General features: G+C 40.5%; 1 protein-coding gene across 1 annotated transcript in view; it reads left to right on the top strand.

The window, feature by feature from the left end:
• Positions 1-20,974, top strand: part of LOC143029976 (uncharacterized) — a 61,650-nt gene that overhangs the window by 23,327 nt on the left and 17,349 nt on the right. Inside the window, exons 8-14 of the mRNA XM_076193188.1 lie at positions 1,462-1,736; positions 11,401-11,563; positions 12,741-12,747; positions 13,393-13,495; positions 13,629-13,709; positions 14,471-14,696; positions 15,008-15,302. Coding sequence (XP_076049303.1) covers positions 1,462-1,736; positions 11,401-11,563; positions 12,741-12,747; positions 13,393-13,495; positions 13,629-13,709; positions 14,471-14,696; positions 15,008-15,302 — 1,150 coding nt within the window. The remainder of the gene's footprint in view (positions 1-1,461; positions 1,737-11,400; positions 11,564-12,740; positions 12,748-13,392; positions 13,496-13,628; positions 13,710-14,470; positions 14,697-15,007; positions 15,303-20,974) is intronic.

Below are 20,974 nucleotides of genomic sequence, written 5' to 3'. Positions count from 1 at the left end.
GCGGGAATACTTGGTGGCAGTATTCGTTTCCCCCACCTCAGGGAATTCCCCCACCACAGAAAAAGAATACTCAGAGAAATGGTACAGGACAGCAACAACGGGTTGGGGTCAGCATGACGGAGGGACAGTTGTAGCATAAAAGTGTCATCATTTCTCTATGAACAGTGTTTTTCTCTATCATAGACAAAATGATGTGTGACTCCGGTCCATAGGGGTGCCCCATATAGACCCTAAAGTATCAACTGCATGCTACTTTGCCACAATAACAAGCAGCCAATATCCCAGACAGGCAGGAGAAGGTGGAGTGAAGGTGGAGGTAGAATGTAGATTGAGAGAAGCGAGTAAATGCCTTGGTGGATTAAAGAGTGTAATGAGGAATAGAAATTTGGGAATGGATGCTAAGAGGAGACTGTATGAAGGAGTAATTGTGCCAACATCACTGTATGGAGCAGAAACATGGATCATAAGAGAGGAAGAGAGAAGGAGTTTGAATGTGTTTGAGATGAGGTGTCTGAGAAGTATGATGGGGGTTACTAGGCTAGATAGAGTGAGAAATGAGGAGGTGAGGAGGAGAACAGGGGTGGAAAGGGAGTTGGGAGATAGGGTTGATGAAAGAGTGTTGAGATGGTTTGGACACATGGAAAGAATGAGTGAAGACTAGTAAAAGAGGTATGGAAGGCAGATGTGGAGGGAGTGAACATGAGGGGATGTCCTAGGATGAGGTGGATGGATGGGGTGAAGGGGGCTTTGGGGAAAAGAGGAATGTCGGTTGAGGAAGGACGGGAGAGGACAGAAGACGGGTGAATGGAGAATGGTTGTATATGGATGATGTTGTGATGCATGAGGTGGAATGGGCAGGGGGGATAGGGGGTGAGGTAGTATGTGTGAGCAAAATTTGATGCAGCGCAAAGGGATTTCTCCCCGTCTTCTCCTTTTATGCAATGGGGGGACGGAGAGGGGGGGTTGCCGATTTTATGAAGCGGCCTTGCTGTAGATGTGCTGTGTCTTGCGACACTGCTTCTAACCCAGGGCAGTGGACAGGGTGCAGGGATAACCCATCATCCAGGAGGTGCTAAGATAGGAGGGAGGGAGGGTGGAGGGGTGTGGAGTGTATTCAGGGATGGAATGGGTGGGAGTGATTTTATGCCTTTTCCTTTTTAGCTACTTCCCTTGTAAGGGGGAAAAAGCCTTGGTATATGTATGTATGTACCACAAAACATTTTTATTTGGTTTCTAGTAACTTTTTCATGCTATCAGATCTTCTGCAGGAGAGATCAGGAACAAAAGATTGGAAGATTGGTTGATTGACTCAATCTTTATTTGCTCAAATATATCACCTTCATGCATGTCTGTCTAATTTATTTTTCATGCTTTCTCATGGTTTTACTTATCATTAATCTTCACTCTACATAGGTTTGAATCCTCAACAGTCTGTGATTTTAAACCTAACTTCATGAACAGGTACTCACAACGTGTGGCCGAGACATCACTTGTGTTTCGTGACAAGAAGGACACTCCTGTTGATCGGGCTGTTTGGTGGACAGAGTTTGTGATTCGCCATCAAGGGGCACCTTCCCTAGAGTGTCCTGGTCGTAATTTATCATGGCTAGAGTTCTTCCTCATTGATGTAATCCTCCTCCTCCACGTCATCTTCTTTGTCGTCGTGTGGTTGCTGAAGAAATGCAAAAGACGACTTGCTTCTATTGTATGGTCTGCTTCCAAGAAGAAAAATGAATAAATTCATCAGTTAGAAATCAATTGCATGTAATTAATTCTCCTGTAAGCATTACATATCAGTAAAGCTGGTTTGGTTGTGTTTGGCATTCATACACACTGGAGAAATCAGAATCAGTCATCATGAATATTGATATTTCATTTTGATCTGACACTGTATTGATAAACCACATATAATACTTAATGGATGTTTTCTTTGACCAGTTCTGCATAAGGATTGAATTATGTAGTTATAATTCATATGCAAAGACATAAGAGGATCAGGGAGGAGTTTTCCAACCAAAACCCTAAGGTTTAGGTCTTTTAATGTGTGTAAGTGTGGTACAGATGAGAGTAAAAGGGAAGAGATAGGCAGTATATTTGTGAAAAGAAAGATGGATGTTTTGGCATTGAGTGAAACCAAGTTGAAAGGGAGGGGTGAGTTTGAGTTTAGGAGTGTAGTTGGGAGGGTGTCAAGAGTTAAGAGAGAACGAGGGAGAGAAGGAGTGGCTATATTAGTACTATATTAGTAAAGCAATAGGTAAGTGTCTTTGTAAGTGCATATGGGCCTGGTAGTGAGAAGAGTGTAGAGGAAAGGGAGGTTTTTCGGATAGATTTAAGTAGGTGCATAGAGGGTTTGAGGAGAAATGTCACTGTAGTGATATTAGGAAATCTCAATTCTAGGGTAGGAGATAAATCAATAGACAGAGTGAATGAGAATATGTGGAGTGACAGGAAAATCACAGTGGAGAGTTGATGGTGGAGATGTGTCTTGAGAGTTGATGATAGCAAATAGTGTTTAGGTAGAAAGTCAAGTATAAGTACACATGGGAGAGGGTGGTGGATGGAAGTGTGGTAGTAGGGCTTTAATGGACTATATAGTGGTAACCAGGAGAAGAGTAGGAAGAGTTATGGATGTACATGTTCTAAGGGGAAAGAGTGGGGAAGTCGTATATCAAATTTTGGTGGAAGGTAAGTTGAGAGTGGAGGATAGATGGAAAAAGAGGAGGACAGAAGTTAGGGAGGTACTTAGAGTAAACTGCTTAAATGAGAAAGAAAAGGAGAGGGATTACAAGAAGCTGAGAGAAGAGTGAAGGATAAAGTAGAACTAAGAGTGGAAGAGGAATGGGGATGTTTCAAGGAGAGAGTCACAAGGTGTGCAAAAATGGTGTGAGGAACAAAGAGGGTAGGAGGAAACAGAATGAAGGGTAGTGAGTGGTGGGATGATGAAGCAAAGAGGGTTGTAGAAGAGAAGAAATGAGCATTCACAGATTGGTTGCAAAATAGGATGAGAGAATCATATGAGAGGTACAAAGAAAAGAGAAGTTAAGCATAATATGAAGGAGAGCAGATGTGAAATGGGGTAAGAGTATGACAGAAAATACTGAAAGTAATAAAAAGATGTTTTAGAAGGAAATTAAGGGAGGTGAATCAAGTAAAGAAGAAAAGGTAAAAGATGCAGATGGAGAGATGATAATATAAGAGAGAGCAGTAAGAGGAAGATGGGCAGAGTATTTTAGGGAGTTGCTATAAGTGAAGGAGGGAAGGGTAGTTGCACTGGGAAGCACTAAGAAAATGACAGTGATGTATGAGGAAAATGGAGAAGAAATGAGGAAAGTTGAGTTGAAAGCAGGTAAAGCACCTGGGCTAGATGGGTGTCATGTCGAGTGTCTCAAAAAGGGAGGTACAGTGATAGTGAACTGGCTGGTAAGGTTGTTTAATGTTTGTCTAAAAGAAGGTAGAGTGCTGGAGGAGTGTTTGCATAGTTCTGCTTTACAAGGGAAAATGGGACAAATGTGAGTGTAGTAATTTCAGAGGGATCAGTTTGTTCAGTGTAGTCAAGAAGGCATATGGGAGGGTTTTGATTGAGAGGATTAGGAGAGGAACAGAGGGAGTAATTGGTGAGGAATAGTGTGGGTTTAGGACAGGTAGGGGTTGTGTGGCTCAGATTTTTGTGATAAGGCAGATATGTGAGAAAGCTTTAGCGAAAGGTAAGGGTGTTTTTTGGGCCTTTATGGATTTGGAAAAGGCTTATGACAAAGTAGACAGGAAGGCACTGTGGGAGGTATTCCAGATATGTAGGATGGGAGGGAAGCTGTTAAAAGTAGTCAAAAGTTTTTATGAGATTAGTAGAACCTGTGGTAGAACTAGAAATGAAGTGAGTGGTTTCAGGTAAAGGTGGGACTTTGCCAGGGATGTGTCATTGCCATGGCTGTTCAATTTATACATGGATGGGGTGGTGTGAGAGGTAAATGCAAGGGTAATGGGCCAGAGATTGGAGATGGTTAAAGAAAATAGGAGATAAGCCAGTTGTTGTTTGCTGACAACACTGAACTTGTAGCAGGATCAAAGGAGAGATGGAGAAAGTTAGTGACAGAGTTTGGGAAGGTGTGCAAAAGAAGGAAGTTGAAGATAAATGTGGGTAAAAGTAAGGTAATGAGATGTACAAGGGAAGAGGATGGCAGCAAATTGGAAGTGAATATTAAGGGAGAGAGACTTGAGGGCGAATGTGGCAGGAAAGGGAGGAGTGGTGGTGGAGGTTGCATGTAGATTGAGAGAAGCAAGTAAATGCCTTGGGGGATTATAAAGTGTAATGAGAAATAGACATTTGGAAATGGATGCTAAGATGAGATTACATTTACCTAGATGTATCTTATGGGAAGGGGAGCTATGCTCATGATGTCCCATCTTTGTATCTCATAGTATCTGGTTTGCTCTCATGTATGGTTTTTGCACACACTATTGTTTTGTCCAATTTGTTCCAGATCACCACTCTGTGTGGAAAACTTTTATTCAGTTTTCTTCTATAACTGTCCTTTTTGGGTTTCTTTTCATGTCCCCTTGTATTTCTCTTATCCCAATTTAGTAAGTCCTCTCTATCAAGGACCTCCATGCTTTTATGATTCTGTAGATGGTCAGCAGGTCACCTCTTTCTCTTCTTTGTTCCAGAGTTGGTAAATTCAGTTTTGATAAGCTCTCCTCATATGACAGGTTTGAAAGTGTTGGGTCTTTCAAACCTGTCATATGAGGAGAGATTATCAAAACTGAATTTACTGAAGGGGTGATTGTGCTGACCAAACTGTATGGGGCAGAAAAATGGAACATAAGAGAGGAAGAGTTTAAATGTGTTTGAAATTAAATGCCAGAGAAGTATACTAGGGCTTACTAGGCTGGATAGAGTGATAAACAAGGTGAGGGGGAAAGCGGGGGTGGAAAGGTAGTTCAGAGGTAAGGTTGATGGAAAAGTATTGGAATGGTATGGATACATGGAAAAAATGAGTGAAGACATATTAGTAAAAGAGGTATTGAAGGCTGATGTGGAGGAAGTGAACATGAAGGGGTAACCAAGGATGAGATGGATGGATGGGGTAAAAGGGGCATTAGGAAAGAGGGGGATGTCTGTTGAGGAAGGAAGGGAGAAGATAGAAGATAAGAGGGAGTGGAGAATGGTTGTGTAAGGATAATACTGTGATGCATGAAAATGGGCGGGGGATGGGGGCGAGGGAGCATGTATCATTGATATTTTGATGCAGCCCAAAGGAATTTCTCCCCGTCTTCTCTTGTTCTGCATGAGGGGACAAAATGGGGGGATCGCTGATTAAATGAAGCGGACTTACTGTGGATGTGCTGTGTTTTGCTGCATTGTTTCTGACCCAGGGCAGTGGGTGAGATGCAGGGATGACCCGTCATCCAGGATGAGCCAAGAAAAGAGGGAGGAAGTAGTGGTGAGTGGGAGTGGAGTGTGTGGGAATGAAGTGGGTGGTACTGGATTTATGCCTTTGACTTTAGCTACCTTCCTTGTAAGGGAGAAAAAGCACTTGGTATATGTATGTACGTAATACATCTGGATCAGTTAATTGCAGTGGATTTGCACAAAAAGTCACCTTATAATTTCCACCAGTCTGACTGCAATAGAACTAAACAGTGTGTCATTAGGGTCACAGGAAATATAAATGCTGTTATGGGGAGATAGAAATGTGAAATGCTGAAATCAATGACATGTTTGATGGTCAAACAAATGGATATTAAAATGCAATTTATCAATTTTTCATTTACAATTTTATTTTTATAGGAAATCGGTAACTCCTTTACATTCCCTTCATACGGGTTGTCAATTCATACACGAACCACATTCGTAATGTAGGATAGGATATTATATTAATTTACCGGAAATATGCTACGAAATGAAGAAAATTTGTTGAGAAACGAAATACCTTCGGCGACGGCGTCAGTACTCTGCCTGGACACTAGTGCTGTAATGTGCACAGACATTGCAAGGGGCAGATGCTTTGGGCTGGGAATTGGACACTTCACTCTTTTGTATTATTCGTATTTGGCAACTATCCGGTAGGGTGCAACACCATTTTCCACATTATGATTTCTGAATGGTAAGAAAATGGAAAAAAGCCTGTGAGAAATAATTTGTATATATTTTTGTGAGGGGAACTTTTGCCCCCCCTCTGCACGGGCCTGCTGGACACTACCAGTAACGAAAGAGCCAGGGACGAATCGCACTCAACATGCCGTGTCCTATCCTAGTTGTCTGCAATAATCAAGGTCTCTAGTCCTTGATGATATATAATAAGGTGACTGTCCTCCGTAACTGTGATGGTATGGCAAATGGTAGCCGAGAGCGGCCTTCGATCGGAAAAGCATACACGCAATTACATACATATACCAAGGCTTTTTCCCCCTTACAAGGGAGGTAGCCAAAAAGGGAAAGGCATAAAATCATTTCCACCCATTCCATCCCTGAATACACTCCACACCCCTCCACCCTCCCTCTTATCTGAGCACCTCCTGGATGACGGGTCATCCCTGCACCTTGTCCACTGCCCTGGGTCAGAAGCAGTGTCGCAAGATACAGCACATCCACAGCAAGGCCGCTTCATTATATCGGCGACCCCCCCCCTCTCCGTCCCCCCATTGCATAAAAGGAGAGGACGGGGAGAAATCCCTTCGGGCTGCGTCAACTTTTGCTCACACATACTATCTCACCCCCACCCACCCCGCCCACTCCACCTCATGCAATCACATCATCCATACACAACCACTCTCCACTCACCCCTGTCCTCTCCCGTCCTTCCTCAACAGACATTCCCCTCTTCCCCAAAGCCCCCTTCACCCCATCCATCCACCTCATCCTAGGACGTCCCCTCATGTTCACTCCCTCCACATCTGCCTTCCATACCTCTTTTACTAGTCTTTCTTCACTCATTCTTTCCATGGTCCAAACCATCCTAATATTCTTTCATCAACCCTATCTCTCAGCTCCTTTTCCACCCCTGTTCTCCTCCTCACCTCCTCATTTCTCACTCTATCTAGCCTAGTAACCCCCATCATACTTCTCAGACACCTCATCTCAAACACATTCAAACTCCTCTCTTCTTCTCTTATGAGAAAACTGGGAGGTGAGCCAGCTGTTGTTTGCGGACGACACTGCGCTTGTGGCAGGATCGGAGGAGGGATTGAGGAAGTTGGTGGCAGAGTTTGGGAGAGTATGTGATAGAAGAAAGCTAAAGATAAATGTGGGTAAAAGTAAGGTGATGAGATGTACAAGGGGTGAAAATGGCAGTAGACTGGAAGTGAGCATTAAGGGAGAGCGACTGGAGGAAATGGAAAGTTTTAGATACTTGGGTGTAAATGTGGCAGGAAAAGGTGGAGTGAAGGTGGAGGTAGAATGTAGATTGAGAGAAGTGAGTAAATGCCTTGGTGGATTAAAGAGTGTAATGAGGAATGGACATTTGGGAATGGATGCTAAGAGGAGACTGTATGAAGGAGTGATTGTGCCAACAGCACTGTATGGGGCAGAAACATGGAACATAAGATACACGCAATTACTATGTCTTTATTTTTTCAAGCACGCTTGTGGGAAGCGCTCATCTACCAAATGCGTGGGGGACTTTCAGATGCGCGGTGGTCAGGAGTGCCTATACGCCACGTGGGCCTTTCTTTTAAATAATGACCAGCGCTAGCGGGAACTGCTGCCAGTTTCTACACTACTATTTCTTTTCCTATTTTCTTGCTAGCTTTCTCATTCCCATCATTCCTTCTTCGGATATCTGTTGTACTCCTTTCTTCCTTCAGGGGTCGTCTAAGTATTAATATTTAGATGGGTATTGGCACCTGGCACTCTCGAGCTAAACGCCCTCTGGTTAAACGTGGAGGAACTTTGCCGACCCACACGGGGACGAGTCTGACCACGATGAGACACGAATTGGTAGGAACCAGGTTGACAACACACAAAACATTAATTTTCTTTTGCTACGATCGATAGTTGATGTTTTGTTTTTTAATCGCACGGCAAGAACGCGAGATAATGTACATTTTTTCTTTTAGTTTTCCTTTTGTGTTGCTGTGTCTCTACTCAGCACACAAGAAAAAAAATGCCATTAAAATGCATCTGGTGCCAAAAATGTCACTTTTCACTTCAGTGAACATCTCCATTATTCTTTTTTGTACTATCGGGTCATAATCACGTTCTTCATACAGTATTAATGATGATAATGATAATATTATCAATAATAATGCTGATACATGTACCAAAAGGCATTTTCCACCATATAACAGGAGTCGCCGAACAGCCCCTCCTCCATGAGGAACGCCACAGGTGGAATGGGTTTTTCCTACAAATCCCTTATATTATGTTGCTGGCGTGGGTGATTGAGTGCAATGCAGTCATCTTCCATAATGTGTTGAATAGTAAGGGGAAGTGTTGCATCCTTGACAGTTATCTGCGATGCGGTCATCCTCCTTTTCTGGTAACTTAGAAGGGCTGGATGATGGCCGCACGTATTGGCCAAGTGGACTCCGTCATTTCGGGGGAGAGATGATTCAAGAGGGATCAGCAGTGTATTTTCTTTCAATTTGTTGATGGAGCAATGAGTGATTTAAGAAAGCTAGCAGAATGGAGGGATAGTAAAAGTAGAAAGTGATAATCACTCTTTATTAAGTGGCAAAAGTGTGGCTTATCATCTTATGGGCCAACCTGGTAGCTGTTGGTGTTGGCAACCTGGGAGCTGTGGGACATTTTATGCGAAGGAAGCTTTTACCTTAGCAACATCTGGTTACATCTACTTCATCCAGTTCTCAGCTTGAAATATACGAATCTTACTGTAATTTTCATGGTGTTGTGCGCTGGTAGTGCAATAAAAATCCAGGTTTCGCATTCATTTAGTTGTGGGTTCAGCTATCAGAGGTATAAATACACTCCCACCGATTCTATCCCCACATACTCCATTCCACAACAATACAACTGCTTATTATTTCCAACCAACTTCTCTCTTCTCTGCCACCCCATATGATGGGAACAGGGCCTTTTTGGTATATGTAAGTTATTGTTATTGGGTCCAACAAGAATGTTTGTATTACAGGAAATGGGGGTGCCAGAAATGTTTGAGTGGAGAATGGTTGTGAATAGATGATAAATTGATGCAGCCTGAATGGATTTCTTGTCTACTATGTATTCTTGAGTGCATGAGGGGGGAGTCTCCATGTGGTGAAGTAGTGGGGATGAACAAACTTCAGCTGTTGGGGTCTGTTGTGCTGTGCCTTGCTGCATTGCTTCTGACCCAGGCAGTGGGCAGAGTGCAAGGATGACATGTCATTTACAAGGGACAACAAATAGGTGTTGGTACTTGTCCGGGCAACAGAAGCAGTTCCCAGGGATCAGTGCCACCTTGTGGTGGTAAGGGGATCTTGTAGTGGTTTGGCTTCTATAACTGTTGGAGTGACATGCCATAACACCCTACAGACCGTACAAAACAAAGCCCTAAAGACAGTTACAGGCTGCAAAAATACAACACCTACAGACCATCTACAACATGAAACAAAAGCCCTCAAAGTCACTAATGACCTTGACATGAGAGGTACACAAACATTTGCTGCTGCCTCCAGAAACACAGCCCACCCAATACATTACATGGCAGAACACTGACATACAACAAAAAACATCAAAACAATACCCAAACACCTATATCACACACATATACTCTCATCTCCTCCATAGACACCAACCTCCAGAAGCATATCCATGATTATCATATGACTCACTGCTCCATCTACAAACTCCATGCCAGAACCCCTGATATCCATCCCTCTGAATCCTGTCTCCCCCGAAAGGACAAAGTCCACTTGGCCAGACTGCGATCCGACCACCATCCAGCCCTTCTAAACTACCAGAAGAAGCAGCAGGAACATATCACAGACTGCCCAGGATACAATACGTTACCGCATACTACTCAACGCATTGTAAACAATGAGGAGGAAAGGGTGGTGGATTGGAGTGGGTACGTGCCTTTGACTTGGCTATTTTCCTTATAAGTGGAAAATATATCGTGGTATATAGATATTGTTGTACACAGTTACACGTGCCAACCTCACAGTATATAAGAGATTTGTTGGAAAACACCGTTCCGGCCGTGGCGTTCCTCAGGGAGACGGGACTGCTCGACGAGACAGCCTACTGAGTGCAACAACAAACCGGTGTAAGACAAGTGAATGTATATCCCTTGGCTGGCCAAACCGTTATATGGGAGAGAGCGCCTTTTGATACGCGTATCATTTTTAATATTTTTTAATCAAACTCCGTAATACATGACCCGATCGTGTAAAAAATTAAGGGAAAGGTTCGGATTACAGAACAGGGTGCGTTACCACCGGAGAGGTAGTGAGTTTGTAACGCAAATGCCCAGGTTTGGTTATTTTATGTCTTCGAATAGCTGAATAGGGAATATTAATGTTGTAGTTCCTGTATTTTTATTGAGAATATTCGTAAGAAGTAAATACTACTCTATTTTATTTTTTCATCAAAATCATTCAAAAGGAAATTAAAATCGGTAACGCATTGACAGTAAGGCACTACCTGTCCGTAGGGCCCTCACATGGGGAGGGGGGGGGGTTTGCATATGCTCTGGGGATGCAATTCTAGTCAGGACATGCCGCCCACAAGGCTGACAAAATAATGATAGTAAAAAACGTTAAAGAAGCCCTGAATATATTACCGTAATATATTAATTTTGTGTTAGAATAAACATACATACATACATATACCAAGGCTTTTTCCCCCTTACAAGGGAGGTAGCCAAAAAGGAAAAGGCATAAATTCATTCCCACCCATTCCATCCTTGAATACACTCCACACCCCTCCACCCTCCCTCTTATCTTAGCACCTCCTGGATGACGGGTCATCCCTGCACCTTGTCCATTGCCCTGGGTCAGAAGCAGTGTCGCAAGACACAGCACATTCACAGCAAGGCCGCTTGTAGAATAAACAGATTATTAAATAAGATAAGAGGGAGGGTGGAGGGGTGTGGAGTGTATTCAAGGATGGAATGGGTGGGAATGCTTTTATGCCTTTTCCTTTTTGGCTACCTCCCTTGTAAGGGGAAAAAAGACTTGGTATATGTATGTATGTATGTATTTTCTGAGTATGGACACAGCAGCACGAAATGAAGATTAGATTAAAAAAGCATGTTATCACGATTCCTTGCCGTGCGAAAGAAAAAAAAAACGTTATCTACTATATCGTCGTGTGGCCTTAACCTTCAATTATTCTATAATTTCTCTCTTAAATATATTAAAGTTATATAAAGTTAGACTGCAATAGTTCTGATAATCATATGTGACTTGAAAACAACGTTGGACGATTTTTCTGTATTCCTTACATGATGGTGTTTGAAAACACAGTGGAAATGTCGACATTATCACAACGTTGGTACTCGGACATCGATCATCGAAATAGAGATAACAGGCTGTTTGTGGGAGTAGGAAATGTAGACCTTCCTCAATATTTCAGACTTGTGTCAGACGCTGCCAGGATTGTGTGCCTTCCGTCGAGTCTCAAGCTTGTGTAAGCATTTACTAGAATTGCTCATTTAATTTCTGTATTGTAATAATGTATGCTTTTTGGTTTGTTAGATAGTACATTATAATTGAAATTAATTTATACAGCAAATGGAGACAGCAGGGGTTCTCCTTTACGTGGATACCATCGACTGATAGCAGAAATAAGGTTGAAATTTGTAACAAAAGTTACGTTTCGCGTTGAGCTTCATGAAATTGCCCGGAGGCAGCGAGAAAAAAGTTCTGCGACAAGTACTGAAAGGATTTAATTATATTGAGGTGGTCTTGTTATTTTCAGTAATTTTTCTAACATTCTGTTACGCTGAGTGACCCGTTTATTATCCTTAGTATTCGTGAAAAAAGTATAGAGTCTGGCTGGTTAACACTTTTTTTTCGCCAATTTATCGCTCTTCCAATGCGAAATACAAGCTGATAACGACGCAAGCTCTAAGTCGCTTACACGATCCTGGTAAAAAATATATGAATTCGTAGGCGTCACGGGCATCGCAAGAGCGGCTGTTGTTATTTGTGCAAGAGTGCTCCGGGCAAGAATGCATGATTCTGTTATGGAGAAAAAAAAAAAAAAAAAGGTATGAGAGTGGATAGGCAGGAGCCAGGCATTAGAGGACCCAACTACATACCGGAGAGTATTTAGGCTGACGTGTGAAAGATTTGAAGAGCTGTGGATGAAGATGCATCCTTTTACACAAAAGAAGGACACTTTGACGACCTGCTGTTCCATCCCGGATCAAACTAGAGATCACTTCGGTTCCTAGCCAGAGGGGAATCCTTTCAGTCCGTACGATTTCAGAAATCGTAGAAATGAATCCGATTTAACCGTTACAGTCTTGGGACATTCAAGGCGGCTGGGTCTGTCTGTACCACTTTGCTTGTCGTCCTTTAACTTCCGACTGTAAGTTTATTCCAGTAGGTGTCCTGAATACTCTTGAAGAGCACTGAGAAAATATATTTAATTCAATTTGTTTCTCGGGGACAAAAATGTACGGTTTTCATTAGAACTGCATTCAACATTGGTTACTCAGCCCCAATACAGTAATTTCGAAAATTCCTAAAATGTGCTGTCCATCTACATAGATACTACTATTACTATAGGGGTAAGGTTATTACTATTATTTTAATAAAAACATGATTTATCATCTTTGAATTCTCTGTCCATTTTTCAGGTTGTCTGTGAGTTCGATGATCATTTGCGCTATTTGAATAGTCTTTCAATCTAATGTCCCATGTGATGGGGCAGTTTTTCATTATCTCAAGGCGGATGAATATTCAATTTCCTTCCAATCGGATTAGTTTTGGTGCTGTCATCGTCTGAACTAGTCAACTGTTCGTTACTGAAACGCTAGACGCGAGCGATAAAGTTGAACACATTTAACTTTATCGCAGCGTCAAACAGACGCTGCGAATTCATTTTAATCGTCAACGAATAAAAGACACGTCTTTAACCCTTTCAGCGGTTGCGTCACAGCATCTGTGCCAGTACTTAAATCCATCTCTGGTGGGTATGGCACACGTTCTGTGCCAGAAAGATTTTTTTTTTTTTTTTTTTTTTTTTTTTGAGTACTGATTCTTCCCATCACGTCTCTAAGGGGATAATCATATTTTCCATCCATACCTACTTTATCTAGTATTTTTTACACAGTGTTCCAGTCATAATCAATCACGAAATTAGTAAAAAGGAGTAATTTGTGTAGGCAAATATAACTGCGGCTGTATGGCGGTATCTGGCATCTTACCTGTCACTGAGTCGAGGCCACGCCCACCACGTTAGTTGCAATCAAGATGTCAAAGGGGTACTGTTACGAATTTGATGAGCAGGACGATGTTATACTTCTAAGCGACAATGACTCCTTATATGGTTCTGATGGCTCTCATCAGTCCGATCGTCTATATATAAACGAAGAATTATTTTATGAAAGCGGTTAGTAACGCCTAATTTTTGTAATAAATTGATGTTTTAAAATTGTTTCAGTTGACGTTTATCATAGTCTAATAAGCCATAAAATTACTTTATGTGCAATGCTGTACGACTTCCGAATCATACACATTTCCAGACCATGCCAGTGAGGATTCCATAAATGGCACAATAATAACACCAGGGTCAAAGCGTGTTAGAGTTAGGAGCGAAGAATCAGGTGAGTTTAGTAATTTAGGTAAACGGGAGTTAGATTATTCATTCAGAAATACTGTTCATTCATTGAGAAATAGAATAGTTACCTAGCTTTTATACGTCTAGATTATCAGCATAGGGCAAAGGACATAAGCATCGAATTACGAGTTCAGAATATGAAATTTATTATTTCGAAAATTTAGCTTCAGTAATAGAATACAAAAAACTTACACGGGAGGTGAGAACTCCGCTTTACAAATATAAGAATTTTGATGAGATTTACATTTTTATTTATTAGAGGTCTATAAATTCCAGATTATTTATTTCTAACACCGTATTAACTCATTCATATAGATGACATGTATCAATATACATACAATATACCCGTCAACATGAACCCACGAAAAACAGCTTAGGCAAAAGGTAAGCGACATTACGTCACTGCTAACCGTCGTTGCTGTCTTGCCTGTAAGAAAGTGTAACGGTTGACGTTCTGGTCCACGGCATTATTCTGATCAAGCTAAATAATTTCCTTTGCTCATTTCGTTTTAATTTTCTTCGTAGGGAAAACTTTTTTATTTTCAAATAAGATATTCTTGTCACTGTAACAGTGCTCGCCGTGGCTTTCAACGTTACTTTGGCTTCTATCATGAAGGTTTTTCCTGATCATAGGTTTCAGTCCCGCAACTCCTAATCTATTATGATTTTGTTGCAAATGCTTATACCACTGTTGATTTATTATCAACGTTCTAGAAAAGTAACATTTAGTCTAAACTTTTTTTGTAGTCGAGTCCACTGCAACCGTAGGTGCTTCTACAAGCGGAGAGGATGCAGCTACAGCGAGAGGCTGCCTGGTTTGGGAGCACGTACAGCCGCGGGAGAACTCGGCAATTGACAGGCTTGAGACCCCAAGATGGAGTTCCAGCAGATTCACTCCAACTTTATTTCCTTTCACAGAGGATGTAGGAATATCTGATGAGTGTACTGCTACTGATGACTCAGAAGAATTAGAGTATTTCCTTGAATTTTTTTTTATAAAAACCTTGTGGAAAAAATTGTACAAGAAACTAATAGTTACAATGATTTCCTAATGCAGACTAAAACATTTCCATTATATAGTAGAATACGCAAATGGGTTCCTACTAACATAGATGAGATGTACGTTTTTCTCGGTATGGTAATGGCTATGGCTCATGTAAAGAAGAACAGAATGAAAGATTACTGGGCAAAAGATTCCCTGTTTTCAACTCCAGGATTCACACAATTTATGACCTATGACAGATTTTTACTAATGCTGAAGCATTTACATTTCTGTGATAACAGGTCACAAATGGAGGGTGACAAGTTAGCAAAAATTAGAATTGTATTAGAAGATATTAGAGAAAAATTTTCCTCCAAATTCAAACCATTCCGTGATCTTTGCATTGATGAAAGTCTTGTTCTGTGGAGGGGTAGACTATCATTTCGTCAGTTCATGCCTCTAAAACGTCATAGGTTTGGGATGAAACTTTTCACTCTCTGTGATGTAGAGAGTGGCTACATTTTGGATTTCATTCTGTACACTGGTGGTGGCACAGATCTGAATTTTGACAGTGAACTAGGCTATTCGGGATCAGTGGTAAAAACAATGATGATGCCTTATCTGGATAAGGGACACAATTTGTATATGGATAGTTGGTACGCTAGTCCTACATTGTTTCATTTTCTTCATGGCCACCAGACTGGTGCATGTGGAACGGTGCAGGCCAGAAGGAAAAAAATGCCAACGTTTCCAAATGTAAGGCGTGGTGAAATGATGTCACTTCACAATAACGGAGTAATGTGTATAAAATGGCGTGACAAGCGTGTTGTACATATACTAACATCAATACATGCAGACGAAATGGTAAACACAGGTAAACGAAATCATGCTACTGGAGATCTAATCCAGAAACCTGCTGCTGTAGTTGAATATACACATAAAGCCAGAAGCGTTGATATGGTTGACACGATGATCAGCAATGTTGATTGCATGAGAAAGTCTCAAAAGTGGTACAAAAAACTATTTTTTCATATTCTTGACATGACTGTCCTAAATTCATATTATATGTTTCTAGTAAGAACAGGAAATAAGCCACCATTTGCAGATTTCAGTAAAGCAATTATAAGGCAAATCATTGTAAGATTCAGTCACCATACATATAACAGGAGACCAGGCAGAAGTCCAAATGTTCTTTCAAATCCGACAAGACTAGTGGCACGGCACTTCCCTTCGGAAGTCCCTGCTTCAAATGGCAGCTCTAAGCCGCGGAGGCGTTGCCATGTATGTGCACACAGTGTCAGACGCAATAGAAAACGCCAAACTACGCACTGGATGTGTAGCGAGTGTGGTGTAGGTCTTTGTCTCCCAGAATGTTTCCGAGAATACCATACTTTGGCCAACTTTTGAGGAGAGAATAAATGGTGACAAAGGCAAGACTTATGTAGGGGAACTGTGATATAATGTGATATATAGTTTATGTTCTGTATCTAAAAATGACACATCCACATAGTACTGCATTACCTTATTTTTGTATCCTCACATTTGCCTGACATCCTTTTCATGTAATATGATATATAGTTTATGTTCTGTATCTATAAATGATACCTCCACATAGTACTGCATTACCTTATTTTTGTTTCCTCACATTTGCTTGACTTCCTTATCATCTATAGAAGATACACAGGAGTTATGTATCCAGATATATTTTGTATTTGTATATTCAGTGGAATTTACAACCACACACACATGGTAGTTGAGGGTCATCGAACATCTGCTGCATTTTTAGGGTGTGCTGGCGCGAGCCGATGCTTAGAATTGGAATAAAACCTTCCGTAAGGTGACATCCTTTATACTGTTTACGCCAGGATGGTTGACCATATAGCAATTGAGAGGGTGATATGCATTGAGAATTTAGAGAGTTCAAAGAAAAAAACTACAGTTTGCGTTTGAACTAAAAAAAAAAGAGACTACACGTGGTAAGTTCGAATCTTTCTCATAAAACTCATCTAATAAATACATTTAGTAAATACACTTACATGCATACGTCTGTACACTCATCATTACTTGTGCTTGATAGCCAACTTATCTATAAGTCGTGCCTTTACAATCGCCTACATTTTTTCTCAACTAAATACGAGACGAGTGCATGCTCCCTCTTTATATATATATATATATATATATATATATATATATATATATATAATATATATAATATATATATATATATATATATATATATAATATATATATATATATATATATATATATATATAATATATATATATAATATATATATATAATATATATATATAATATATATATATAATATATATATATAGCCATACATACATGAATAATGACAGTGTGTACTTCTTGTAGTTGACGAATCTGATGGGGTAACACCACATCTGAATTGCCACTAGTGTTTTGAGTTACTGTATGCTACTGACGATTCTGTTTCTTGTGGCAAGAGAAAGATGACCATCTATTTTTTCATATGGTTAGTCATGACTGCGTATTTCCATTAGTCTGACGAAGTAAAATGTACCTGTGTATATGTAATAAAGCACAATCTGATTATACATATTTTCATTAGGGTGACGAAGTAAAAGTATCTATGTATATGCTCAGATATTTATTTTATCTGATAAAGAACGCACAATTTGATTGAGTTAATTGTACGGCATTCTACCAAAGAGGAAGGTCAGCATACATTCACCGCGTTACCGTTTACAAATTCTCATACATCTGGCAGCGCGGGTAAATCAAACCAGCAAACCACTGGGGGGTGCGAACGGACTTTCGAATTATCACGCTGAAAGGGTTAAGGCGTCTTAATTCGCTAGCGAGTAAAATCATGAATTTGCAGCGTCTCTTTGACGCCGCCATAAAGTTGAATATCTTCAGCTTTACCGCTCGCACCAAACGTTTCAGTAGCAAATAAAGAAGCTTGCGTCATAAACAGCGCCATGTAAACCGGCCTTAGATGCTTTCACCAGCGAATTAAGGAGCCGGGCCAAAACGAATAAAAGCAGCGTCGTATACACGGCACTGCTCTCATTCGCTTTGGACCTTAATTTTTAGACAGGCCATTAGTGTTAACACTAAAACTACAAGACGATACAATTTGCTAGCGAGTAAGATAATGATTCACAGCGTCTGTTTGGCACTGTCATAAATTTAAACGTGTTCAACTTTACAGCTCTCGTCTAGCGTTTCAGTGCGAATAAAAACGCTTGCGTCTAGCATCAAAAGTAGCGCCGTGTAAACCGGCCTTAAACGACGCTTAATCCAACTGTACGACTGGCGTTGATTCTGCTTCCCTTTCGGTTCTCATATTCAATTTTGAAATGTGCATTTTCTCGTGCGGTTTATTAAAAGTGAACAAATAATGCCTGCGGACTACGCCTTCACTCTATAAGTGTAAAAAAAAAAAAATCGTGTGGTAATATATTTCTTTTTGGACTTCAGATTATTCCCCGCTAAGAAATTGTCTTTACCAAGTTAGCGTCGCAGAACAAATACTGATAGTGTAATTCTACCTTTAAAATTGTAAGTGGCTGTCAAACTTCTCGATCAGCAGTGTAATTTTATTACAGATTATCAGGGTGTGTTCAGCAGTTGCGAACATAGGAACCAGTAAAACCTCGAAACTAACAATAATAGTAATACTAATAATAATAATAATAATAATAATAATAGAATACTGCTTCTACTATTACTTTTTTATAACTACCTCCACCTTTGTGGAACTTCTGATGAAAACAGTCAGTATCTGTTTTCCACAGAATACTACTAATTATAATAGCAATAAATTAAATAGTGACAGATAAGTGAAACCACGAATTGTGCTTATTTTATACACCATACCGTCATAGCTGTAAAGTGTAAACCATTGCGGTCTCGGAAGAAAATAAAGCAGTGGACTAGCACATTAATGTGTGATACGCATACTACATCGAGTGAAGTGTCAGTTTGTGTTGCTGGTCGTCGGAAAGCAAATAAATATATCTTATTGGGAGTCCAAAGACATGGGCTTCCTTCTGTTATCTAGACAATATATATTTTAGATCTAAGTTTGATAAGTGGAGACAAGCGACGAGACTGCTAGAGCATAGCTTCAATCCAGTGTAATATAAATATTTATATTTGCACAATGACAGGTAGATAAATATTCAAAGTTAGCTCTTTGTTAGGTTAAAGGGTTTTCTGAAACACAGGTACATGAGAACAGTAGGGAAGGGGAAAATGGCTAGATGGTTTGGGCATATGGAAGGAATGAAGTGAGATAGTAAAATGAGCGGTCAATTTATAGTTTCACCCAACCAACGATTTTGATATGTGTTTCTGGTGAGAAATGTTGTAATATGAACGATGGTGTACATCATTTTTGTCGCAAATGCGTACTTTTTAAGTAATAAATTATTTAATTTATGCACTTGTGCCTACATCTCCCCAACGATCTGGGGGGACCTGTTGGAAATCGGGGTTTTTGGGTGGGGAGCACTAATAAATCGAGTAATGCGCGTTGCAAAACAGCTATAAAATGAACAAGAACATATAAAAAAAAAAAATAATAAAAAAAAAAAAAATGTCACCTTTGAGGTCCGGAGCGTGGTCGGCTAACGCGAGCGGAAGCCATGTTTGTTTACCAGGTTACCAACGATTCGAAAGATTTATCGCTAGATCAGCTACGTTTAGCGAAGGCCACTTCACCTGCGCAGGAATTGCTAACCGTAAACTAACGTAACATATCCTAACCTAACCAAACCTAACCTATCCTAACCAAACCTAAGCTAACCTAACCTAACCAAACCTATATCACATTTCTCACCAGAAACACATAAGCCACATATCAAAATCGTTGGTTGGGTGAAACTATAAATGGTCCAGATGGGCAGATAGCAGAAGGATTAAAGTTGAAGGGAAGGCCAAAAATGAGTTACATGGACAGGGTGAAGGAAGCATTAGATGTAAAAGGATTAGAGATAGCAAAAGATAGAAGTAAATAGAGTGATTATAATTGAATTAGGAAATTTTTTTGGTCTGATTGGATCTTGTCTGTTCCATAGATTTCTTAAGTAGATGACTGGTTCTGGCTGTCAGGCCCTCCTATGGAAACAAGGCCTTGCTGCATTGCCTTTCACTCAAACCCTGTGGCAGGGACCAGGGATGACTGTGTTCACAAGGCCTTGAATTGGGAAGGACAATAAATGGGTTTTGGATGGGTATGGGATGGATGTCTAATTTGATATGGCTAACCCCCTAATGAGGAAGAAAAAGCCTCTTGGTGTACATGAACACACACACACAAACTAAGACTTGATGAACATTGCTCTTTTTCTGTATACGACAATTAGGTACGCACAAAACTTGCTGATTGAGTGGTATTGTGCTTGACCCATAGCTCAGCACTCAGAGTCTTTCTTTTCGGCATTTTCAGACTCCTTAACTTCATAAATTAATTACCAAACCATACTGCACCGTAGCCACCTCAGCACTGCAGCCCAATGTATGAGATGTGAATCATGCAATCACACATTCACAACATTGGTCCTGTGCAGTTCCTGTCTACTTCGGCTGCCGAGTACTCCCACATAATTTAATTGTATGGCATTATTGTATACCTAGGGTTATTTATTCTTTATTAATTTTTTTATTTATTCATTTATGTTCATCACATCCCAAGAAAGGAGGACAAATGCACATCCAGCAGGTTGTGCTGGATGGAGGACAAAGTGCTCAAAAGGAGGACTGATCATCCTAAAGGCCACCCTAGCCATGTATGATCCCTGAGCTTTCACCTCTGATCCAAGACCATGGTGTTATCTCACACACACACATTTTTATTGTGCCCTTTAATACTAATCTTTAGGTGAAACAATTCACTTAAAGATTAGTACTAAAGGCACAATAAAAGACTTCATGGTGGCATATGTTCCACCTAAGACAAGAGCTTGAGATGAAACTGAATATCAAGAAATGTTATTGGGTGCAGCTCTTTTCCTAAAGAATTTTTTTTAACAAAATAGTAACATAGTCCTTAATGGAGATGTTAATTGCAATGAGGTCAACTAGGAGAATTGGGAAGCAAGTAGCAAGGCAGATTCCTTGGGAAATACCCTGCTGAGTGGGTAAAGGAAGTGACCCGGGTAAGAGGAGATGACACATCCACAAGATTATATTTGTTACTAACCAAAGAGCCAGGCATCATCAGCTCCTTGAACTAACTTTACCCAATAGGAAAAAGTGACCATGTTACAAGTGAA

Source organism: Oratosquilla oratoria, chromosome 11 (genome assembly GCF_046742065.1).
Source record: "Oratosquilla oratoria isolate Oo_2021 chromosome 11, ASM4674206v1, whole genome shotgun sequence".
Taxonomy (NCBI): domain Eukaryota; kingdom Metazoa; phylum Arthropoda; class Malacostraca; order Stomatopoda; family Squillidae; genus Oratosquilla; species Oratosquilla oratoria.
Note: the sequence above shows the minus strand (reverse complement) of the source record. Positions and strands in the feature narration are given on the sequence as shown.